We start from the raw sequence: 26602 nt of genomic DNA on the forward strand, positions 1-26602 counted from the left end.
CTGTGTGTGCAGATCTAGACTGGATCTACCTGACATGCCACTGCAAGGAGGCACCATCCTATTTGTCGATGGGAACTCTTTGAGACTGGAGGATGGATCACCAGTTACTTCCTATGCCGTGGTGTTGCAGGAGGGATCACCTGCGGACGGAGGGCATCTGACCAGACATTGGTCCGCACAGGTGGCTGAGCTGTTTGCTCCGCAACAGGCCTGTAAACTGGCTGAGTGTGTCACGATCATGGCGCACTGTGGAATCAGAGAGGTTTTCTGACCAGCAGTGGGAAACCCATTCAGCATCATCAGTTGGTGGAACAATAGTGGTAATAGTGAAGTGCCAGGCACACAAAAACAAGGAGGCTGATGAAATCAGTCAAGGCAACGACTATGCCGACCAGTGGGCTAAGAGTTAGCTAAGAATCTCTGAGCTTGGGAATAAGGTTCTGCTGGCAAATATTTTTGATAACCCATGTGTCGGAAATGACCTTGTTTTGATTCAAACAGGTGCAACAGAGGGTGAGCTCCACGGATGGAAAAGGAACGGAGCACGGTGTGATGTGGTGGCATTCTGGGACCTCGTCTCCCTAGGTCCGTGTATCCAGGGATGGCCAAAGCCGTTTATGGCCTGGATCAGGTGTCTCGTGACGGGATGGTGGCAGCCATGACTCGGGTGTGACATGCCCCTGGGTTTTCTGCAACTGCTGCGCAATTCAGCGGGAAGTGTATGCTGTGCATGAAATTCAATGTGGGAAAGGGCATTCCAACCCACCCTGCAATGACCCCCAGTCCCCAAAGCCCGTTCGATCACCTGCAGATGGATTTCATTGAGCCGACGTATTGCAAGGGATATAAGTTTTGTTTTGTAATTGTAGATCTGTTTTCTATATGGGTGAAGGCATTGCCTTGCCGCCGCCCTGATGCTCTCAGCATGGCTATATGTCTGTTAAGGGAGGTGATTCCTCGGTGGGGAAACAGTGGATGGGGATTTGCTAACTTGTACAGGATTGCGGCAAGCAATAGGTGCAGCCTAGGACAAGGTTTGTGCCAATTGGAGGATTCCAGAGGGAGAGCAGTGACGAGCTGTGACACTGCTCAAACCACCCCGAGCACACAGAGCAACCAGTTGATAAGCCATAACTCCCAATTCCAAATAAGGACTTATAAGTCCTGATTGGTCACAAAACACCAACAAACCAAGCTCAAATGAATAACAAACACAATTCTCCTGCTCCATTGGTTCACCTTGGTAGCAAGGTAAAGTCCACCCATTTTGCTCAGTTTACCGGAATCTGGCTCACTTCTAGACTCTACTTGAGATATGTATATAGATATTGATTATATGACATTGAATCACTGTTAATGTTTGGGTGTTCCATTTATTAATGATTAACACATTGACGTATTGTCACTGAATCACTGCAAATACATGGTTAACATATGATTAGTATGATTAACATGATTACTTATACATTTGCACTACAGCGTAACATATTATGTATTGTCTACTGCAACTATTTTATTAAGCTATAACTCTTTGTGCACCAGTTGGGGCGGCTTCCAATCTCTTCCTGCAGGTTGTTTCTCCCCCCCTTTGCTCCACTGTCTGCCTCTCCAAGGTCCAAGCTTTCTTCAGGGTCTGCGGAACTAACTGCAGGCAACTATCACAAAGCGAGGTCACACAGTATTCAAAACAATCTCTTCTTGCCTAAGGCCTAAAACATAACAGACCCAATATGCCTCCCCACCCAGGTCTACCAATGTCCAATTTAACTTCCACAATGGGTGTTAGTTTGTAACTTGAGGAGGAATAAATGGAACACACCAAGATGGACGGGGCCACACCAGGTCCTGACGGTGACCCCTCACACAGTGAAGGTGGAGGGAATCAACACGTGGGTCCACCAAACCCACTGCATGTCCAATCCTGGTGGTTCTTTCAAGACTGGCCCCTCAGAGGGTCACAACTGTGTTGCCTTTTCAATGAGAACCATTTTTTTGTGATTGTTAAATTTAGGATCGATGCTATAAATTTTATGGAAAACACTTTTTCCAGCTGTGTCGCACACTGTACTCCAACAGAACCAGATCGAGGGAAAAGGGAGGTGACGGATGCCAATGCTGTGGAACTTTTGGCCCGAGCAGTGAACTGCTGAGCTGAATGTTTCAGACTGTTGGGTTTGTCATTATACTGTATGCCCCACACTTCTGCTGCATGGCCCTTCTACAGGATTCCGTACAGTTATCATCATATGGCAATCCTAAATCGAACATGCTTCAGCTCTTTGTCTGTTATGGTTGGGCTTATGACTCGCAAGCTGGGGTCATTGACCTCAGCTCCACCATCACCTATTTGTTGCATTTCTGGTATTGCTATTTAGTCACAAGCAGTGGAGGAGGCCCTTAAGGCCACACATGACCAATCACAACAGGAGTATGCTAAAAGCAATCCAATCCTCTATCTGACTCAGGTTGATAAGTCAAATCACTGGAGTTTCACCACACTTCGTTTGTAAGTAGGCATAAATAGAACAGGAGAGGGATGGTTTTTTTGAACCCAGGTAATTATCACGTGGGCTGTTAGTAGACCATGGGAGGCTGAGGACCTTGAGCGTTACAGGGCGTGGGTGCGAGAACTGACTGTAACTGCTATGCAATGCCGTTGGAGCACTTATAACCGTACTTGTCCATCGGACATGAACATGATGGCGAAGGGAGTGACCCTGCCTGAGGATGGCTTGGCTGTCATCCCAGTGAATGAGACTGTGTGTTTTTGACTGTTTAATTCAACCGTTAAATTGTTAAAAATGTTTATTTTGTTAAATGTATTAATAGTTACACCACAAGGTGTCGCCAGCCATTATCCTTCATGTAACCAGGCTAAGTTATTTCGCGTTTATTTTTTGTGCATCTCATTTATTTTCTTGAAGGGTAGTATTATTTGTATGTACTCTGAGCAACCATTTGGATTGGGAATGTACTCATATACCTGAAGATGTGTCCAGAAGCATCAGCAGATGTATTTACACAGTGAGCACCCTGAGAGATCAGTGACAACCAGGAAAGGCTGGATGACAACCACAAATAGTGTGGCGACTACTGGAGAGACAGTGACTGCTCGGAGAGACGACAACCTGGGCAGAACGGGCTGGCAACCCAATCTGTGTCCACCAAGAGGAGGACGCCCAACCAAGCTACGATGTACTCAACGGAAAAATACCCCCAGGGGTGCCCGATTGGGGGGGAGAATGAGCACCCCAGTCTGACGGACACTATGGTAACAGACCTAGGCAATGGACAAACGACTATGAGCAAGCAGTGTACATGTGGTAAGGTCTGCAAGAACATCCATGGCTTGAAAATCCACCAAGCAAAGATAAAGTGTTCGTTGGGAGCAGAAGCATCACAATGCACAGGTGTACAACCTGGTGAGACGCAGGAGGAGCCTGGCCCAGAGTCACCCCACAGTGCCCAGAACCTCCATGTGCTGATGACTACTCCCCCAAGCATCAAGTCAAGCATGGTAGCCTGCATCTACCATGACTTCACTGTGGAAGCAGTTTGACGATGATATCGACCAAATTCTGGAAGCGATGGTGAAGGGAGGGGCTGACCGGAAACTTCAAGCCATGACCACGATCATTGTCAGCATTGCAACTGAACGGAAAAGGCTCTGGAACTTCTTATACAAAGAATCATAGAGCTGCAAAGATCCACAACATCAGGAAGGAGATGGAAGCACTGAAGGCCCAGCATAAGGTGGCAGGAGAAGAGGAACATATTGGCCTAGCCCAGTTAATGTGCATCCTACGGAAGAAGATCAGGGTTCTCCGCTAGGCAGAGTGGCATCAGAGGCGGCGACGTGAGAGGGCGCGTAAACGAGCAGCCTTTATCGCCAACCCTTCCAGTTCACGAAAAACCTGCTGGGGCAGAAGCGCAGCGGAAAACTTGCCTCCTCACAGAAAGAAATTGACCATGCACTAGCTGGGGTACGATGGGGTACGATGTCGAAAGACCCAAAACACCCAATGATTCCAGGAACATCACTGAAGATGTGTTCAGAAGCATAAGCAGATGTTTTTACACAGTTCCAGACTGATGACAATACTGGGTGTAAACTGCATGATCACTGCTGTAATCCAATAAAGCTCAGTAAAGAATCACGTCCCCTCATCCTCATTTTTCGTATCCTGACCGACACACCATCTTGTCTACTGTTACTAAACAACCGGCCGTCCCATTATTCCCTCAAGAACACATAGAATAACTAGGGTGCCCGAGGAGAGGTTTGGGAACTGAAGTGGTGTTTATCTAGCCATCCAAGATATCACGAACCTCTTTGTTAATGCTACTGTTAATTTACATATCTTTTAATGTTAAATTGTGTTTCTTCAGAGCAAATATACACTTACTACCCAGACAAATATCTTTCAACATTTTCTTTGACTTCCTAAGACTTTTACACTGTACTGCATATCTCCTAATTTAACTTCCGATGAACTTAATAAGTTTCTTATCTGTGTGCAATACATTTCTAAGCAACTAGAGCTTGTGCTCTAACAACAGCTGCTCCCAGTAGCCATGATACAGCTTCACCCCCACAGAGCACTCACAAAATGCCTGCAGTTGGATTGAGGTCTAGATTTTGACTAGGCCATTCCAACACATTTAAATGTTTCCCCTGAAACCACTCGAGTGTTGCTTTAGCAGTATGCTTCGGGTCATTGTCCTGCTGGAAGGTGAACATCCATCCCAGTCTCAAATCACAGGCAGACTGACACAGGTTTTGCTCAAGAATATCCCTGTATTTAGCACCATCCATCATTACCTCATCTTGGACCAGTTTCCCAGTCCCTGCTGCTGAAAAACATCCCCACAGCATGATGCTCCCACCACCATGTTTCACTGTGGTGATGGTGTTCTGGGGGTGATGGGATGTGTTAGTTTTGCGCCAGACATGGCATTCTCCTTGGTGGCTGAAATCTGGGCAGTCGTCCACATGCCCTCTTATTTTTAACGCTAAATAATGGCTTTTTTCTGACCACTCTTCCATAAAGCCCAGCTCTATGGAGTGTATGGCGTATTGTGGTCCTATGGACAGATACTCCAGTCTCTGCTGTGGAACTCTGCAATTCATTCAGGGTTACCTTTGGTCTCCATGCTGCATCTCTGATTAATGCTCTCCTTGCCCAGTCTGTGAGTTTTGGTGGGCGGCCCTCTCTTGGCAGGTTTGTTGTGGTACCATGTTCTTTCAGGCCTCAGCGAGTCTGTGAGTCCTTGAGCAAAGCCCTTAATCCCCCCCCAGCTCCCTGGGTGCCACAACAGGTGGCTGCCCTTCGTGACCAGCTTGCTCTCACCTATAGATGTATGTATATGTAAAGAGAATTTCCCCACAGGGATCAATAAAGTATTAATTATTGTTATGTTTGATTGAACACCACAGTGTAATGTCTGAGAGTCAGACTTGTTTTGTCTTCATTGAGAATTGATGGGGTTTGACCTCTGTTCCTGTGAGGCAACAGCAGTCCTCTTCCTTATGTGTACCCCTTATTATAATACATGCTTTTAGAGTTAAAAAATGACATTAGGCTATCAAAGAGGGATGTAGAAAGAAAAATTGCATTGGAGGCTAAGCATGACAGTAAAGGTTTCTTCCAATATTTTAACTCCAAGAGAGCACTAAAAGCTGAAATCACTAATTTACAGGATAGTAAGGGCCTTATAATTGATAACGAAATTGATATGGTAAATGAGTTTAATGATTATTTTTCAAGGGTGTTCACAATAGAGAACACAAGTAACTTACCACCAATTAATACGAATACAGCATCGTCTATGACCAATATATGTATAACTGAGGTTGATGTGATACTAAGCCTAGCTAAACTCAAAATAAATAAATCACAGGGGCCTGATGGCATCTTACCTTTAGTCTTGAAAGAGATGAGGGATATTATTAGCCAACCTTTGACTTTAATATTCCAGAAATCGTTATCTGCGGGTGTGGTACCATCAGATTGGAAGCATGCTAATATAACACCCATATTCAAAAAAGGGGATAGAAGTAATCCGGCAAACTATAGGCCAATCAGTTTAACTAGCATTACTGGAAAAATAATGGAAGCTATAATTCAAGTGAAAATGGTAGATTACCTAGATGCAAATAACATTATAAAGGATAGCCAACATGGATTTAGGAGAGGTAGATCCTGCTTAACGAATCTGCTTGAGTTCTTTGAGGAAGCTACAAGTGAAATTGATCACAAAAAGGCCTATGATGTGATTTACTTAGATTTCCAGAAAGCCTTTGATGTTGTCCCCCACAAACGGCTCTTGTTAAAGCTTAAAGCTGCAGGAATTTTAGGAACTGTGGCAGCTTGGATCAAAAACTGGCTAACTGATAGGAAGCAGCGAGTAGTTATTAGAGGCACTATGTCACAGTGGGCCTCCGTTTATAGTGGGGTACCGCAGGGTTCAATTTTAGGACCACTATTGTTCCTAATTTACATTAATGATATTGACACGAATACATACAGTAAACTGGTTAAATTTGCAGACGACACTAAGGTGGGCGGGGTAGCAGATACTAATCTAGCAGCAGAGAGGCTCCAACGGGATCTGGATTTAATTAGCGAATGGGCTGATACTTGGCAGATGAAATTTAACACAGATAAATGTAAGGTAATCCATGCAGGGAGCAGAAATATACAGTACAGATATTTTATGGGTTCCACTGAAATAAAGGTAGCTGATTACGAGAAAGATCTCGGTATGTATATTGATGCTTCCATGTCCCACTCTCGCCAATGTGGGGAAGCAATAAAAAAGGCGAACAGAATGTTGGGTTATATCTCTAGATGTGTGGAGTTTAAGTCAAGGGAGGTGATGTTACACTTATATAATTCCTTGGTAAGACCCCACCTAGAATACTGTGTGCAGGTTTGGTCACCATACCTCAAGAAGGACATTGCTGCCTTAGAAAAGGTGCAACGAAGAGCTACGAGAATGATTCCTGGTCTTAGAGGAATGTCTTACGAGGAGAGGTTAGCGGAACTGAATCTGTTCAGCCTTGAGCAAAGGAGACTAAGGGGGGATATGATTCAGGTCTATAAGATTCTAACGGGTCTGGATGCCGTTCAGCCAAATGACTATTTCAATATTAGTCTAAATACTAGAACTCGTGGCCATAAGTGGAAATTAGCGGGAGAACATTTTAAAACAAATTTGAGGAAGCACTTCTTTACACAGCGTGTAGTCAGAGTATGGAATAGTCTTCCTGCTATTGTAGTGGAAGCTAAAACCATGGGTTCCTTTAAATCAGAGCTAGATAAGATTTTAACAACTCTGAGCTATTAGCTAAGTTCTCCCCAAACGAGCTTGATGGGCCGAATGGCCTCCTCTCGTTTGTAAATTTCTTATGTTCTTATGTTCTTATGTTCTTTGATTATTCACCTATGTTTTGTAATAGATTCCGTTGTTTCAGCCTTAAGCAATGAACCAGACCAGAGACACTTTCTTTTGGAGGAAGAAGTTTATTTCCAGATAATGTTCTCTGGTGCAGTGAATGTTGTTATGCCCAGTCTTCTCAGCCTTCTTATCCTAAATTGTGGGTGTGATACCAGACTTTTCACGGAGTCTAATACAATAGATCATGTTTGATCACAGCCAACAGGAGCCCCGAGATAAAAGCACAGGAACCAGAAGATGGTGATGAATGACTCAGTTCCTTGATCATACTATCTTGTGGCAGCCTTTGGTACAGTAACTGATTTGCATTGAATAGCACCTTGCCTTTAGGTCTCAGTAGGGAGTGAGGGCAGGGTGGTTTTCTAATTACCATTACTATTACAGGAGGCCACACAAGCTAGGATTTCTGTGTTACAAAGTAATAGAACAACCAGTAATATAACAAAGTAACATGGTGTAATCTTGGTGAAATCCTTAATTTATTAAATGAAAGTGAATAAGAAAGTTCAAACAAGGAGACCTAATGAACATTAGCGCGTCCAATCACAGCGGTCCAGGTTTTTTATAAAGAGTCAATCTAACCCACTTCTTTGCCGTTACAGCTACTCGTTCTTCTACCTCCTCCCCTCCACCACCTTCGGCTCCCTGTCCTGGTCCGGGCTTGGCTCCTTCACCTCCTGCCTGGTTGCCCAGCCAGATCTGTCGGCTTCAGAGTCGATGGAACCAACGACCAAGAGACGGGCTTCGCCAAATCACTGTCCACATACTCATTTAAATTTGTTCAACAAATAAACACTTGTCAACTATCTATTGAGGTCTCCTTGGTTGAACTACTCTTGCCTCCATGCCTCCCTTACCAGCTATGTCCATTACAGCAGTGTTTCCCAACCTGCACCTCGGGGACCCCCAGACAGTCCATATTTTCATTTCCTCACAGGTATTGCTAGGGCTACGGAGAGAGGGGGGACAGAACCAGAACAACACACAAAACAAGAGAAGGAGGGAAAAACCTTGCGGGAACCAGGGAACTGAACAGACCGAGCCAGAAGGTGGAACAAGGGAGTGAGGACCACAAGGGAGAATAGGAGGACCTGGGATAGGGCCACCAGATGCATGAACACAAAAGGGAACAAAACTTGTAGACCAGGAACAAATGTCTTGGGGACTAGACACGAAGACTGAGGGACAGAACCAGGGACAACTATGTTGGGAGCAGGACACGAAGGGACAGGATCTGAAACATGTGGGGACCAGAAAGGAATAGGGGAACTGGAAGGGAAGGGAAAAAAGGGGCACGATGTGGAAATTGAGGGACAAGACCAGGGACATGAGGCAGGGACCAGGAAGGAAAGGGAACAGAAGGAGCTTGACGGGGCAGCAGGCTTGGGAACAGAGGAGGAAGGGACTCAGTAGGAACAGACTGGGGTTGAAGAGACACTGGAGGTTTAACAGACCGGGGTGAGACACAGAGGGACAAGGAGAGTGGACCGCCACGGGCCTAGGTGTATGAGAGGCTAGGCTAAGCAGCGGCACAACTAGAGCAGGAGCTGGGTCTGGTGACACCTTGGAATGGAAGGAAGGGAACTGGAGGCCGACGAGGGGACTGAAAGATGAGTGCTGGAGGCCGACGAGAGGGCTCCAGGATGGGTACTGGAGGAAAAGAGGGACCAGAGCATCGAGGTGACATGGTAACTGGACCAGGGCGGATGGCCTGAACTCTGTGACCCCGTCTTCCCCAACAGGAGATGGAGAACCAGCCTGCCCATCCTAGAGACCCTGACTTATCCCACTGTCCATTCCAGGACATGGGACGGTAGAAAACAAAACCATGAGCAGAGACCAGAGCTCAATATTCAGGGCTCAGAGGTAGGTCCAGAGAGTCCCCCTTCGTGTTTCCTGAAGGGGTAAACCCGAGACCCTTCCCTTTGGGATGGTGACAACAAGGAAAGACGAGGTGGGTACCTAGGTGACAACAGCCTTGGGGACCGCTGCGGAGGCAAACACAAAATGACTGGACCCCTGTGGACCAGACTCAGGAAGCTCAAGACTGGGCAGGATACTGGAGAAGCAGCAGGCTCCCCTGACCAGGCTTCCAGAGGCTTGTTTGCGATGGAGGCTGCTAGGACCATGTTAAGGAACCCCTGACTTAGCCAGGTGCCAGTGCCAGAAGACATCTGCTTCTGCTTTGGTCTTACACTTGCACAACCACTGGACTGGAGTACAGTTGGGGGCTCTGACAGGTCTTTCCAGATTCCAGGAATTTCTCAGTCATCATCGCGCCATGGTAGTTGAATGGGATGGTATTATCCACTTGCAATCAGATATATAAGATTTCCTTACACTGTGGTCGAAGAAACAAACATCAAAGCACAATTCGTAGCAATGTCGGGTTTTCCAAATGTAATCAGAGCAATCAACTGTGCACGCATTTCTATAAAGGGAGTGTGCGCAGACAGTGCCTGAAGATGTGCTCGGCACGGCAGCACCATCACCGCCTAGAGTCACGTCCTCGGCACGGTGGTCATCTTTTTTAATACTGTCTGAAACAGAATAAACAGTAATACCACATCTGCTGCCTGCTTGTTTGTCTTATTAAACATACTATGATGGCAATAGTATATTTTTTGGGTTTTCAATCTCAGCATCTATCCCATCTTCACGCTCATTTACAGTAGCTCGATGTTACCATGGTTCTCCGGGTTTCGCAGTCGGCTGAGAGTGTCTGCCAGGATCATTTGTAATCCAGGTCAGTATTGGACTTGGTAGTTGTACCCTTGTGTTTTGATCAGCATGCGCTGGAGTCGTGGGGGTGCTGCATGCAAAGGCTTTGCACAGATGGTTATACAGTAAGAGGTTTGTGATCAGTTATTACAGTAAATGATTTTCCATATAGGTAAGTGTGATATCTTTGCATCCCGTATACAATTGCGAGCATATACTGTACTGTTATTTATTATTAACTATAATTTATTATAATTTTTCTTTAGTCTCTTGTAAACATTGGAGTCACCATAAATTTGTTTGAATGTTCGTAATGGGACAGTATTTCCAGATGCTCCCATGTCTATTTACACTCACCTAAAGGATTATTAGGAACACCATACTAATACGGTGTTTGACCCCCTTTTGCCTTCAGAACTGCCTTAATTCTACGTGGCATTGATTCAACAAGGTGCTGAAAGCATTCTTTAGAAATGTTGCCCCATACTGATAGGATAGCATCTTGCAGTTGATGGAGATTTGTGGGATGCACATCCAGGGCACGAAGCTCCCATTCCACCACATCCCAAAGATGCTCTATTGGGTTGAGATCTGGTGACTGTGGGGGCCATTTTAGTACAGTGAACTCATTGTCATGTTCAAGAACCCAATTTGAAATGATTCGAGCTTTGTGACATGGTGCATTATCCTGCTGGAAGTAGCCATCAGAGGATGGGTACATGGTGGTCATAAAGGGATGGACATGGTCAGAAACAATGCTCAGGTAGGCCGTGGCATTTAAACGTTGCCCAATTGGCACTAAGGGGCCTAAAGTGTGCCAAGAAAACATCCCCCACACCATTACACCACCACCACCAGCCTGCACAGTGGTAACAAGGCATGATGGATCCATGTTCTCATTCTGTTTACGCCAAAGTCTGACTCTACCATTTGAATGTCTCAACAGAAATCGAGACTCATCAGACCAGGCAACATTTTTCCAGTCTTCAACTGTCCAATTTTGGTGAGCTCATGCAAATTGTAGTCTCTTTTTCCTATTCGTAGTGGAGATGAGTGGTACCCAGTGGGGTCTTCTGCTGTTGTAGCCCATCCGCCTCAAGGTTGTGCGTGTTATGGCTTCACAAATGCTTTGCTGCATACCTCGGTTGTAACAAGTGGTTATTTCAGTCAAAGTTGCTCTTCTATCAGCTTGAATCAGTCGGCCCATTCTCCTCTGACCTCTAGCATCAACAAGGCATTTTCGCCCACAGGACTGCCGCATACTGGATGTTTTTCCCTTTGCACACCATTCTTTGTAAACCCTAGAAATGGGTTGTGCGTGAAAATCCCAGTAACTGAGCAGATTGTGAAATACTCAGACCGGCCCGTCTGGCACCAACAACCATGCCATGCTCAAATTTGGTTAAATCACCTTTCTTTCCCATTCTGACATTCAGTTTGGAGTTCAGGAGATTGTCTTGACCAGGACCACACCCCTAAATGCATTGAGGAACCAGATTGGACCCTCAATGATGCCATGTGATTGGTTGATTAGATAATTGCATTAATGAGAAATTGAACAGGTGTTCCTAATAATCCTTTAGGTGAGTGTATAGACATAATGTATGCCCGTGGCCCAGTATATCAGGTGGTTCTGCGTTCAAAACCGTGTATGCTTCCTCCCTGGTTTTGCTGTTAATACTATGCATACTTTGCGCTAATTGTGATGGAGCAAAACTGCTGCTGATGCATGTTCTCTTCTGCAGGGTCGTGGCTGTCTACGGCATCGATTTTGGAATCTGTTGGCTGTGGCTGTTTCTGGGTGCCTGATGTTTTTAGCGTTTTATTTGTCAAGGGTGGAGCTTACTTCCTTTACTGTTGTATTGCTGTTTTCTCCACTTGCTACTTCTGCAGCATCGTGCCCAGTGTCCTTTCAGGCCACAAAGTGAACATTCATCTTTGTATGCGTGGCATGTCCGCACTCTATTTACCGCGTGCACTTTTTCAGGAAAAGACTTAACGTGACTTAATGTACTAAAACAGCCACCAAAAATCACCAAATTTTACATTAAGCATTTTCCTTATAATGGGCGTCAATGGAGAGGAAAACGCTTAACGCAAGATAAAGTCCATATTCCTAGCATTTCGGTTTTGATTTTTTTGTCAGGTGAAAGTCTTTATGATCAGATACAGTACATGTGTGAGAAATTTGGTGATTTTTTATTTTAGTGGCTGTTTTGGTACATTAAGTTACGTTAAGCTTTTTCACATTAAGCGTTTTAGAATGTCGGTTTTGATTTTTTGTCAGGTAAAAGTCTTTATGGCCAGATATATGTGTGACAAATTTGGTGATTTTTGGTGGTTGTTTTGGCACATTAAGTTACATTAAGCCTTTTCACATTAAGCGTTTTAAAATGTCCCCTTTTATTGCGTACTTGTTAACATGTGAATGTAAATGTATGCTCTCAATTATATATGGTCTGTCATAATTTGATTGTACGGTAGGGGGCATTGAGCTGTGATGCGCATGCTCGAAGTGTATATAAGTGTATATGTATGTGTGTGCGTACGATAAAAGAAAGAGGACGGAGATTGTTCCCAGTTCATATAGTTAATAACGTGTTGTGTGAATTTATTTTCCTCCGATATTATAATTCCTTTATTGTTAGTCTTCTCCTGATTTTTCTCACCGCTGCACCGACAGTTTTGTCGATGTGCCAACAGGTTATGGGCCCAGGACTCGTGTGAGAATATTACCGCGAAAGTTCGAGAAGACAGCGTGGTAGACATGGCTGACGCACAAGCTGTTAAACCCAGGTTGAGGGAACAAACTAACCGATGGAACAGGTTAGTGTTTGACGGAGATGAAAAGAATTATGAACTATGGGAAACTAAATTTTTGGGCCATCTACGATTGCAAGGGCTAAAAGAAACGATACTTAAGGAGCCCACTGGAGAAAATGCAAGAGCAGAAGACGCCGAGAAAAATGGCGAAGCATATGCCGAGTTAATACAATTTCTAGATGATAAAAGTCTCTCCCTCGTTATGCGAGAAGCGGCAGATGACGGCAGAAAAGCGTTACAGATTTTAAGAGACTATTATGCAGGTAAGGGCAAACCACGAATAATTAGCTTATATACTGAGTTGACTTCCTTACAGAAAACGCAGGGAGAAAGCGTGACTGATTATATCATTCGTGCAGAAAATGCCATTACGGCCCTAAGAAATGCAGGGGAAACCTTAGGTGATGGACTTTTAATAGCAATGGTCTTAAAAGGACTGCCTGAAAAGTTCAAACCATTTGTTGTGCATGTAACGCAAGGTGACAACACTATAACGTTTGCCGAGTTTAAAACAAGGTTGAGGAGTTATGAAGACACGGAGAAATATAGTGCTTGTGCAACAGAGGACAACGTGATGAAATTTCAAGTACAAGAAAGGCCTGGTGCTCCGATGTACAGCAACACGGGCATCGTGTGCTATAGGTGCGGAGAAAAAGGACATAAAGCCAGAGTATGTTCAAGAAAACATCCCGGACAGTCCCAGTGGTGCAGCCATTGCAAAAGTAAGAATCACAGAGACGCAACGTGCAGAAGGAGACCGCGTGATAAAGACGACGCCAAGCAGATGGCTGAGAAGGACACCGAATATAGTTTCGTTTTCAAGACGAGTGAAAACACGACGCAGCCGAGAGTGGAACTGAAGGGTCTGATGGTCGATACAGGCGCGACGTCACACATCATTACCGACATAAAGAAGTTTCAAGCGTTTGACAATGATTTCCAACCGGATAAACACACCATGGAATTGGCGGACGGAACAAAAACCATCGGAGTGGCGCAACGGAGAGGTGACGCACTAGTAAAGCTGATGGACAGCAGAGGACGACGTTGTACAGCGACGCTGAGAGACGCGTTATACATTCCCTCGTATCCACAGGACATTTTTTCCGTGAAGGCAGCGACAGCGAATGGCGCCAGGGTGATCTTCCAGAAAGGGAAAGATAAAATTAAGCTTAGAGATGGTAATGAATTTGACATTAAGGAATATAACAGACTTTATTTCTTAAACACAATTAATGATGAAAGTGATGACAATTGTAATAGTTGTCAGAGTATGCAGAAGTGGCACGAGGTTCTTGGACACTGCAATTTCGACGACATTCTTAAGTTAAAATATGTTGTTGATGGCATGAATATTAAGGGTAAAGTTGATAAGTCTTCCCTTAACTGTGAGGTGTGCGTTAAGGGAAAATTCATTCAGAGCAGAAACAGAAACCCTGACAGTAGAGCTAGTGAAGCACTTGGACTAGTGCACACAGATTTAGCAGGTCCAATTGAGCCAGCATCAAGAGAGGGACATAAATATGCAATGACTTTTACTGATGATTTTTCCAGTACAGTATTTGTATATTTTCTGAAAAACAAAAGTGACACTACAGCAGCTTTGGAGAAGTTCATTGCAGACACGGCACCTTATGGTAAAGTTAAATGCATACGATCTGACAATGGTACAGAGTTCGTAAATAGAGAATTTAAGTCACTACTAACCAAAAGTGGGATTAGGCATGAAACATCAGCACCTTATTCACCACACCAAAATGGCACTGCAGAACGCCAGTGGAGAACACTGTTCGATATGGCTAGGTGCATGATCATTGAGAGTAACTTACCCAAAGACATGTGGGTGTATGCGGTACAGACAGCAGCAGTAGTCAGGAACCGGTGTTACTGTAGTCGTACCAAACAAACACCGTACTTTATGTTGACTGGAAAGAGGCCTAACATTTCTAGGATGCAAACATTTGGAACAGTGTGTTTTGCATACAGGCAAGACAAAAAGAAATTAGATTCTAGGTGTGAGAAGGGAGTTTTTGTTGGATACGACAAATATAGCCCCGCCTACCTAGTGTACTATCCAGATACCGGTAAGGTCCTGAAGCACAGGCTTGTGAAATTTGTTGAAAGGAGTACAGCAGAGCAGGACACACAGACTGACCAGATAAATGTTGATGACTGTAGTGACGATGACATGAGGAGGAAAGCCGACACTAGACAGATCTGTAGGACCAGTGACATCCTAGAAGTCACTGAAGAGAATCAAGTACCAACTCAGGGCAGCCAAATTTGTACAGACAGTTCTGATAGACGCTACCCCAGCAGAGAGCATAGGAAGCCAGGGTACTTGAATGACTATGAAACTGATGGTAACACGGATGACCAAATACTAACCAATATCGACTATTGTTACAGGTTAATTAGTAATGTACCACAGACATTTCCAGAAGCTGTAAATTCTATTGAGTCCAATAAGTGGATGGATGCTATGAAAGAGGAGATGCACTCCTTGAGAGAAAATGACACGTTCACTTTGACCACCTTACCCGAAGGTAAAAATGCAGTGGGGGGAAGGTGGGTATATACAATTAAAGACAACCCTGATGGTTCGGAGACGTACAAAGCAAGGTACGTAGCAAAAGGGTATAGTCAGGTAGCTGGAGTTGACTACAGAGAAACCTTTTCACCAACAGCTAACATGACGAGCATTAGAGTGTTAATGCAGATTGCAGCACAAAATGACATGGTGTTACATCAAATGGATGTAAAGACTGCATATTTACATGCACCGATAGACTGTGAAGTGTACATGGAACAGCCAGAAGGATTCGAAGTTGAATCAGAGAAAAATGAAAAATTGGTATACAAATTGGAAAAGTCATTGTATGGATTAAAACAATCAGGCAGAAATTGGAACAAAATGTTACACGATCACTTGTGTGAAAATGGATTCATACAAAATCCAGCTGACCATTGTGTGTACACTAAAGAAATGAGATGTGACAAAGTAATTCTTATTATTTGGGTTGATGACTTGATACTTGCTGCAAGTGATGAGAATTCAATGCAAACTGTGAAAGAAATGCTGACACAGAAGTTTAAAATGAAAGACCTTGGAAAACTGAGACATTTCTTGGGTATAGATTTTGAATTAGGAGATGGTTTTGTAAAGATGAGGCAAAAGAGATATATTCAGAAACTCTTAGAAAAGTTTGACATGACAGAATGTAAGTCCAGACTAACACCGTGTGAGCAGAAACTGAATTGTACTGAAGATGTGTTTGTTGATTCCAGGAAATTCAGGGAGTTAGTTGGAAGTTTAATTTATGTGACAACTTGTACCAGACCCGACTTAAGTTTTATAGTCAGCAAATTATCACAGTACCTGTCTAACCCCTGTGATCAACATTGGGTGACAGCAAAACATGTGTTAAGATACCTAAAAGGCACAGTTGGTTATGAAATGTGTTACAAAAAGTGTAAGAATAACCTAAAACTGCAGGCCTATAGTGACGCAGATTGGGCAGCAGATTCAGATGACAGACGGAGCATGACTGGATATTGTTTCAGTTTGAGTGAAACTGGAGGTTTGATTTCATGGAAAACAAGGAAACAATCTACAGTTGCTCTGTCCACATGTGAGGCTGAGTATATGGCGCTTACCGCCACAGCACAGGAGAGTGTATACCTTACTCAGCTATTACATACCATCGATGAGGAAACGTGTTATGCACCAGTGAAAATTTATGAAGATAATCAAGGTGCAATTGCCCTAGCAAAGAACCCTGTAAGCAGGCAGAGGTGTAAACACATAGATATCAAATACCACTACATAAGATCCATGTTAAACGAGGGAAAAATTACACTGGACTATTGTCCAACAGACGAGATGGTTGCTGACCTTTTGACAAAACCTGCAACAAAGGTGAAGTTAGGAAAGTTTAAAGGATTTATGTTTGGTATGTAAATCCATGTGTTGATTGTTGTGGTAGGTGGTACAGTGATAATACTGTAAGAAAATGTTTAAGTTAGCAATGTGAGAGCAAGTGGGGGTGTTAACATGTGAATGTAAATGTATGCTCTCAATTATATATGGTCTGTCATAATTTGATTGTACGGTAGGGGGCATTGAGCTGTGATGCGCATGCTCGAAGTGTATATAAGTGTATATGTATGTGTGTGCGTACGATAAAAGAAAGAGGACGGAGATTGTTCCCAGTTCATATAGTTAATAACGTGTTGTGTGAATTTATTTTCCTCCGATATTATAATTCCTTTATTGTTAGTCTTCTCCTGATTTTTCTCACCGCTGCACCGACAGTTTTGTCGATGTGCCAACAGTACTACGTCAGCTCTACATTTCACGTACATGCAACGCCGTAATATATCCTATTGCTGCAGCTCCAAATTACGGCTAGGTATAAAGCGATGTCGCTTGGTTACAATACAGCTCAACAAATTATTCCAATATCACGCAAAAAATAGAATGTCATTTAACAAACAATCCACAAATGCTTACCATCCATCCGTAAAGATACACCCAAACGCAATACACCAGTCAGTGTGACTAAAATTCCTCCTTCGTTTCACGTATTGGGCTGGCTGTAGAGGGTGAAAGTTTCGCCTGCAGTGCGAATGAACTACTCTCATCCAACTCGCAAAACGCTCGACTCTGTGTTCGAATGAACTCTCTCCCTCCCTCTTCCCAACCGGACTGACCGAACAATTCCTTATTCCCGCTTTTATCTCAATCTCTGTCCCTGCCCTTGCCATCCATTCCTCGAGTGCACCACCGGAAGTAATAAGGCTCACCTAAAGCCAAACCAGCTCCTTCAATAGGAACGGAGTAAAATAGAGACCAACCTGCATAAAACTTCTGCCACTGGCTATACTACACTCAGCCACGTCGCGTGCGTCACTGTAAGTCGCGTATGCACATTGCGAGTTAACCTTGCAGTATCGCATGAAAGGGGTCGAGTGCCCACGTTCTGCTTACAGTTTGGCTTGCTTCGTTATTGCTAATATTCCCTATTCCCACTTCCCCCTTTTCCTTTGGGTGATCCAACCCGCAATATATCCAGTATTGAGTAAATGGGGAAAAGTTATGTTACTGTATACAGTATCCTATAAGTTAGACCATTCCCTGCGTAAAGAGCATGATGGAGTTATGGTTAATTATATAACAATGAGCAGACGTACCAGGCTGGAGGATGTGTTACGTTAATATTGAGAAGCCCGTGCCATTCCATTTGGTAAAGTTAAACAGCATTGTCTTTCATACGGTTAAGAATAGTTTTATTAGCAGCGTCCGATGCAAGGAAAAACCGTCTGTATGCGGATGCGATTATATCCTCCTGAGACCCAAGGAAAAAAATGTCCTTCAATTGTAGGTTATTTGTCTTTGGAGGAAATAAGACATCTTACAATTTAGATTTTTTCAAATTTATTCTTATTTTAATTTCACAGCATGTCCTCTTCAGTGCACACCAAGAATAAATACGTTTCACATCAGTGAAAAAATAGATGCAAAAATACAATGTCCACTACAATGGGACATAAATGAATAGGTCGGGTCTCAGGAGGATATAGCACTGTTATTTAACCACAAGGTGTCGCCATTATCCTGTATGTAACCAGGCTAAGTTACTATGCGTGTATTTTCTCATTTATTTTCTTGAAGGATAATATTATATGTATGTACTCTAAGCTACCGTTTGGATTGGGAATGTACTGTACTCATATACCTAGTTGTTCCAGACTGATGACAATACTGGGTGTAAACTGCATGATCACTGCTGGAATCCAATACAGCTCAGTAAAGAATCACGTCCCCTCATCCTATTTTTTTGTATCCTGACCGACACCATCTTGTCTACTGTTACTAAACAACCGGCCGTCCCATTATTCCCTCAAGAACACATGGAATAACTGGGATGCCCCTGAGGAGAGGCTTGGGAACTGGAGTGGTGTTCATCTAGCCATCCAAGATATCAGGAACCTCTTGTTAATGCTACTGTTAATTTACATATCTTTTAATGTTAAATTGTGTTTCTTCAGAGCAAATATACACTTACTACCCAGACAAATAGCTTTCAACATTTTCTTTGACTTCCTAAGACTTTAACACTGTACTGCATATTAGGGCTCGGCAAAAAAATCGATTTTTCGATATATCGTTTTTTAAAATGTAGTCGATTCAAAATCGATTCTCAATGGACACGTATCGATTTTTTCGATATTTATTTACACAAGCATTAAACGTAAGATTTACGCTAATCTTATTACTGGTCTAATCCACTAGGTGTCATCCCCTTATTTACCTTGCGCTATGTTACAATGGAGAGTCCGTTATTCATTCATTTCATTCATAAAATGGCGGATTCAGGTGCGTTCCCGATACCAACCACACCTTCAAATAAAAAGTCAGAGGTATGGAAGCATTTCACATTGCGCAAGAAAGATAAAGTTACAGTGGACAAGAACACAGCTATATGCCTGATTTGTAACTCTGAGGTGAAATGTTGTAGTAATACTACAAATCTGCGGAGCCATTTGACAAGACATCACCCAGACGTGCAGATTCTAGCACCCCCGCAGCCTAACAGACAACCGAAGATTTCAGACGCATTCAAAAGTAAAATTCCTCACAATTCAACTCATGCACAAAACATCACTGAATCTATTGCATTATTTATTTGCAAAGATTTAAGACCATACAGCGTTGTCGAAAACGACGGATTCCGTTACATGTTGAATGTGCTGGAGCCTCGTTATTCTATTCCTAGTCGTAAACGATTAAGCGAAGAAATTATCCCAAGACTGTACGATGAAGTGAAGGGAAACATTTCTCTGTCCCTTCAGACAGCGGACAGAGTGGCCCTCACGTGTGATGGCTGCATGCATGGACGTCAAGGAGTCAAGACAGCTATGTCACAATCACCTGCCACTATTTACGTGATGATTGGGTTCTGGTTTCAAATGTGTTGCAGACCAGAGCTATGCAGGCTACTCACACAGGGGCAAATATATGTGCATTGCTTTCAGAGGCGTTGGAAGAGTGGGGGCTCACTAAGAAAGACCCGGTCATTGTGACCGATAACGCTGCTAATATGATACGTGCAGTGGAGATGATGGAGCTGCTCCATATTGGCTGCTTTGCTCACACGATAAATCTGGCTTCGCAAGCTGCGCTGAAACTTCCGGCCGTCTCTCGGTTGTTAAGTCGAGTGAGGCGCATAGTGACATTCTTTCACAGGAGCGCTAATGCTAACAAAGTTTTCAAAGAAAAACAAATGCTACTGAACCTGCCCTGTCGCAAACTTAAAATTGATGTGGTGACCAGATGGAATAGCGCGCTGGACATGCTCGACAGATTTTTGGAGCAGCAGCCGGCAATATCAGCGGCACTTCTTTCTCCTGAAGTCCGTCGAAGCGAAAAGGATCTTTGCACCTTGACAGAGGAGCATATAACTGTGGCAGAGGACATCGTGAAAGCTCTTCAGCCGATGAAAAGCGCAACTCTGGTGATGTCTGGAAAGAACACAGCCACACTCTCTGTTATTGCACCATTGCACGCACAGCTCCTTGATGAGATGCGCTCGAGTGACAGTGATTCTACTGTCATTAAGGAACTCAAATCTGCCATGCATGACAACTTGAAGTTGAGGTATGTTTATAAATACAGCTATCTATAAAATATAAAATGTGTGTTAATGTTATAAAAGATTACATTTTTGTTAATTGTAAGTTTGTGTTGATGCCATAATGTTATTTAAATGTGGTTATCTATCTTTACAGATATGAAAATCTAAAAGAGAAGCTGCATGTTGCGTCTGCCTTGGACCCTCGTTTCAAATCTCTCCCTTTCATCTCTGAAGAGGAACGGGAGGACACATTCACATCATTGGTCAGTGAGATGGTCACTCTGAGTCTTGAGCAAGTTAAGGCACATGATGTAAGTCGTATAAAGGTTTAAAACTGAAAATTGAAGCCAACCAATATATATATATTAACAGCATATAAATATAATAAATTAAAGTAAAACAAAAACATTTCTGTGTGGTGGTGGGCAAAATTACATTCAAATAAAATATTAATTGATAGTTTCCTTGTTTTTTAACTATCAGCAGCAAGAATCTGACAGTGCTGGTTACGGAGGCAGTGCACCTGTACAGGAGCAAAAATCCTCCCCAGCCCCATCAAAGAGGTCAAAAGAATCCTGTGCGCTGTTGGATCTGCTCGGTGCAGCCTATGCACTAGTGGCTAAAGTAGTCACTTCTACTGCAGACAGGGCACAGGAAGAAGTTGGCAAATACAGAGATGTTACACCTATACCTCTCTCAGAAGATCCACTTAAGTGGTGGTGTAAGCATGAAGGAGTGTACCCTCTTTTGTCTCTCCAGGCAAAACGTTATCTTTGTGTTCCAGGGACAAGTGTCCCAGCTGAAAGAATTTTCTCCACAGCTGGGGACATTATTACTGCTCAAAGAAGTTGCCTTCTGCCAGAGCATGTTGACCAACTCCTTTTCTTGCAAAAAAAATACAGTTTCCAGTGAGGCAGTGTTACTGTATCCATATTCTTCAAAATATCTTCTTTTGGGTTCAACAGAAGAAATAATTCACACATGCATGAATGGCAGAATTTTATTTTTTGGGCGAAGTATCTACACTGTTCATAGGCTTGCAGCCTACATGTTACAACTAATGCTGTGAGATTTTATGTCTTAATGTCTGACTTAAAATAACCATCATCAACCATCATCATCATCATCAAGGCATGCGACTGTTCTGACTGTTCCAGCATCAGTTTTTCATCTGATGAAATCAATTCTGTTTATTCATTAACATTAGAAACATTTGAAATATAGATTTGAGTTCTTTTTTACTGTACACAAGTGTACTTAAAATGAAAAAGTGTTTATATACAGGTTTGTGGCTCTTAATTTCCTTTTATTAATTAACCACTTGTAATATTATGTTCACTGTTATTATTTTATAAATGTACAGTAGGATTTGTATTAAATCTATATTCATTCATATTGTCAAATCAAGAATTGAAATCGAATCGAAATCGAATCGAATTAAGAACTTGAAAATCGAATTGAATCGGAACATCTGAATCGATACCCAGCCCTACTGCATATGTCCTAATTTAACTTTTGATGAACTTCTTAAGTTTCTTATCTGTGTGCAATACATTTCTAAGCAATGCTAAACATATGCTCTTGCACATTCCCCCAGCCATGTAATCAGAGCTTGTGCTCTAACAACAGCTGTTCCCAGTAGCCGTGATACAGCTTCACCCCCACAGAGTACTCACAAAATGCCTGCAATTTCCCCCACAATGACTGATGCATGTATATGTGCATAAGAACCAAGCCCTGAATCTCACCCCTCACCATCTCCATGTGGGCCAGCAAGGCCCTGTAGGCTAGATCTGGTTTGGTGCCAAACAGGTCAATATTCAAGCATAGGGACCCTGTCCTGTAGGGGATTGGGTAAGGGGGGGTGTGCAGGCTGAGGAAGGTCGGCTGCTCCAAGCTATCAGCCAACCATGTGAGGTTCCGTCTCCGCAGCACCTCAAGGTTGCTTTCCACCAGCTTCAAGGGCTGCCAGTCCTGAATAATCACATCACCAGGCAGCTCGATTTGAGAGGAAACACCGGGATCCAGCAGAATGTGCCTCAGCTGCTCCTCTTCCAAGACCACAAGTCTGGACTCCTGCTCCAGGCTTCCTGTCCCTGTTTCATGTTCCAGTTTAGCCCTTAAGGTGGAGAGATAGGCATCAAACGCCTCTGCCTCAATCTGAAGTGAGAGGATGGCCTGGAGCACAGAAAGGTGATGCAGAAGAGCAAAGGAGCATGAGTGGATGAAAGGGGGAAAAGGAAAAGGAGTACCAGGAACAGGGAAAATTACTTAAAGGAGAGTGAAACACCTCAAGAGACACTTTTAGCATTTATGTTTGGTATTTTTTTCTTACCTACACTAGGATAATAATAATGAGATATTTTAATTAAAAAAAAATCGAGATAAACAACAAACTAGTCGTCCAACACCCACACCGAAAACACAATCACACAGACAAGCACGCAAGCAGCACAAAGCAGACAAATTACATTTTTTAGGCGAAAGAAAAACATGAATTATTTAAGGATAATCTACGAAACCGCTGCATTAAAACTAGCCAACAGCAGGGAGGTGGTTCTCAAACTTTTTACACCATGTACCACCTCAGCAGATAGTATGTTCTGTATTAACTAGCAGCAAAGAAGCTGTCAGTGTGTGGTACCATAGTTTGAGAAACACTGGTCTAAAGTAGATAAATGAATTCAACACGAATTTCTAAGATTCTTTTAGAAATGATCGAGGAGTTAACCATTTTTAACTGCATTGGAAACATGGCTACAAAGCGGAACTCAAAGTAGCATCATAAATCCTTCTGTCATCTTGTTTTGTGTGTAGGTTATGCCTACTTCACCAACAAATCTATAATCGCCAGTTCCTCAGTGACACCGACAGATTACTTGTCCGTTACCATCTATTACCGATAATATCGTTATATAGCAAAATCTACTGTAGGCTTACACGTTCCTCCCTAATATGATTTACAGCTGCAAAATTCACCTAGAATAAGCAAAATCGAGGCATATTAACATCCGCCCCCACTCACCCGCTTTGCCAACAGTGAGTACTTGGCCAGCTTCTTAGGTCCTGGGTCTTTTCCCCAAGCCAGCCTCTTCATCTTGACATTGGGGTAAAGCTGCCGGATGTACTGATTTGTGAATCTGATAATGACCCCAGCCAAGCCCTGGCCACGCTCGCTGGGACAGACACGCAGTCCCTCCAGGACCACCGTACTGCCCCCATCAACAATCAGCCTGGACTCCAGTGCCACCTGAGAGAACGTCACCACCATTATCATCATAATCATCATCGGCAAGAACATGCTCACTGTAAAATTTCCAGTATAATGTTGTAATGAGCTGCTACCCCCCAGTATCAAACCTGGTGTCCTACAAACTCCACAGATAACATAGATTCTCTCCAAACAATCCTCCATCTCACTTCTTCTTGCTTCTTAATGCTGGCTGACACCTTGCCCACTACAGAGTCCTCTTACCAGCTTTCCATCTCTCTTGGCCAGAATCACCACCCTGTGTGGCTCCGTCATCCAGCTGTGATAGCGGTGAGGCAGGTAATCGTTGCCTTCGTATATGCCGTCTGAAATGGCCATCACGTCATCGTAATCTCCCGGGGATGCCAGCCAGAAGGTCAGCCCGCCGCTTTCACCTATTTTGTCTCCCTTCATTGCTTACAAGCAGAGCTTTTCTTTGTTTATAAGATAAATCCACACGTCTTTGAATCTTCAGTGTATTGCTGTAATCAAGACATTAAAATAGAGAACACAAGCAACCATTCAAGTTCATATGTGATTTTTATGAGACAAACAACATTGGCGCTACTTTGGCGTGTGTTTATTTTTAAGTAATATAAATCCAAAGGAATTTAACTGTACCTTGATTTCCTCAGCTAACTTAAAACTGGCCGATTTTACTTTAAACCCCAAAAGTTCTACAATAAAAAATCTATAAAACAGCTTTTTAACTTAATACTGGACCTGTCCTTTGCGTCTCTCCAGATGTTGCCCCCTTTGCATGAAGGATGCTCTTTTAACCTGAACTACAATCTCACTTTGTCTTTGTTTTTTAACCACGGCTCAACATATAGGTATAGGTAAGGTCCCACAATAAAGAATCTATAAAACAGCTTTTTAACTTAATACTGGACCCGTCCTTTGCTCCTCTCCAGATGTTGCCCCCTTCGCATGAAGGATGCTATGTTAACCTGAACTACAATCTCACTTTGTCTTTGTTTTTTAACCACGGCTTAACACATATACGCTATTTATACTGTTACGCTGCTGCCCCGGTCAGTTCGGGTTAATTATTCAGGCTAAGTGTGTGTACTTGAGTATTTATGTGACCTAGTGCAGCACCTAGTGGCCCTCAAAAAATATGGCAACTTTTTACAAAATACAGCTCTGGAAAAAATAAACAGACCACTCCATATTTAAGATAAAATCTGAATTTGTAAATCCTGGCTTAATCCTGGTTCTGCTGGCAGAAGGTTACACTGTGAGGCAGAGGCTGCTTCCAGGCTCAGTTTGTATGACAGCAGTACACAAGAACAAGGGAAGCAGGAGACACTGGGAGTGACCAAAAACCAGCCAGGCAGATGGCAGAAGCAGCTTTCTAATGGCATAGATGACTGTCAACTTATGCGGCAGTGCCTCATAAATCAGAGGATGACCTCAAGTGACCTTCAAAAATAATGAGAAAAATTAAGTGGTGTGAAGTGCACTGCTAGGACAGTTTGTATCAGGCTCCTAGAAGCAAGGAAGAAGCTCTTCATGAATGAGAATCAAGGAAAAGCCAAGCTGGAGTTTGCAAAATAATGTGTATTTTACACAGACACATACTCATAAATGAAGTGAAACTGAATATTCTGCTGTGATCTCTTAATTTTTTCCAGAGCTGTTCATAATTTTGTATCCTTATACAGTCCTACATGTCACCTTTGCAATTTACAAATATTCATATTCATTTACGCACAATGTTAATGTCCTCATAAAAAATGTTGCAAAAATATTTTGTAGAATGTATCTGTGTATAATTGTTTTACAGATTATTTAAGAGTAAAATCTGTGTAACTGTGCCAGGTTTCAGGCGGCTCCAAGAGCTGCTTACAATCTCACCAGCCTTAGAGAAAATCCTTTCAATGGAACAGAGGGCACAGATTTGCACATGTACTGTAGTCAGTTGCCATCTTGAATAATCCCTTGTGGTTCATCCATTAAAAGAGTGGATGGTCAGTTCTGTGACTATGGTGTCCTTTCAAATACCTCAAAGAGATACATTGTGATCTATGTAGAATCATAATATTAACATTTAGGTTAATGTTTTACAGTTGGATATAAAACCTTACCGTTGGACCTCTGCAGTGTCACTGGCTGTGCTTCCCTGATGTTGTACCCCTAATCCATGCATTAACAGGCTCCAGAAACATTTATCCTTCCGTGCCTCAGATGAGGTTCCTGGTGGTGCAAAGGATTGTGTTAGGTGAGTGGAGGTATGCTCCACTGAAATGAGGTTTGCACACTCCCACGTCAGCCTTCTCACTGCCCACTGAACATTGCTTGAATTACTGAAGCCTTGTCCGTTGTACACCTGTTTTGTGTTGGAGTTGCTATTGCAAAACAGGATGAGAGTGGAAACTCAGACTTAATATGCAGTGTCGGCAGGAAGTCTGACCCATACCATAGCAGGCTGGGAGAAGGAATAATGAAAACATGCTTATTTAGGTTTTTGGTCATGAAATATGTTGTTAAATGTCAGTTTACATTTGGTAAGATTTTGTGTTAAAATTGTCATTTTGTTTGTGTGTGTGTGTGTTTTGTTTTAAGGGGGCAGTGTTTGGCTCAGTGGGCTAAGCCTATGGCGATTAATTAGTCTCAAAACCCATGCACATAAAAACCACGTGCGTGTATGTGCTTGTGCGCAGAGAACCCATCCTCTCAACACTCTCACATCTGCACAGCAAATGCT

At 43.1% G+C, this 26602-nt stretch overlaps 1 protein-coding gene and 1 long non-coding RNA gene across 3 annotated transcripts; one reads left to right on the forward strand and one right to left on the reverse strand.

Moving 5' to 3' along the window:
- Positions 1-19677: 19677 nt before the first annotated feature.
- Positions 19678-21926, forward strand: LOC140593308 (uncharacterized). Of its 2 annotated transcripts, none has more exons than XR_011993586.1 (3): positions 19678-20665; positions 20797-20953; positions 21126-21926. It is a non-coding gene; the product is annotated as an uncharacterized lncRNA (long non-coding RNA). The 2 variants fall into 2 exon arrangements; XR_011993585.1 differs by having other exon boundaries at positions 19685-20665; positions 20797-20905.
- Positions 21927-22015: 89 nt separating this feature from the next.
- On the reverse strand, positions 22016-24699 carry LOC140593307 (probable N-acetyltransferase 16). Its single transcript, XM_072717407.1, has 4 exons — positions 24616-24699; positions 24118-24374; positions 23668-23892; positions 22016-22820 (listed from the first exon to the last, which is right to left on the reverse strand). Exons 2-4 carry the CDS (start codon positions 24304-24306, stop codon positions 22248-22250), a joined length of 987 nt encoding a protein of 328 aa, XP_072573508.1. The 5' UTR covers positions 24307-24374; positions 24616-24699; the 3' UTR covers positions 22016-22247.
- Positions 24700-26602: the final 1903 nt, after the last annotated feature.

Source organism: Paramormyrops kingsleyae, chromosome 10 (assembly GCF_048594095.1).
Source record: "Paramormyrops kingsleyae isolate MSU_618 chromosome 10, PKINGS_0.4, whole genome shotgun sequence".
NCBI lineage: Eukaryota > Metazoa > Chordata > Actinopteri > Osteoglossiformes > Mormyridae > Paramormyrops > Paramormyrops kingsleyae.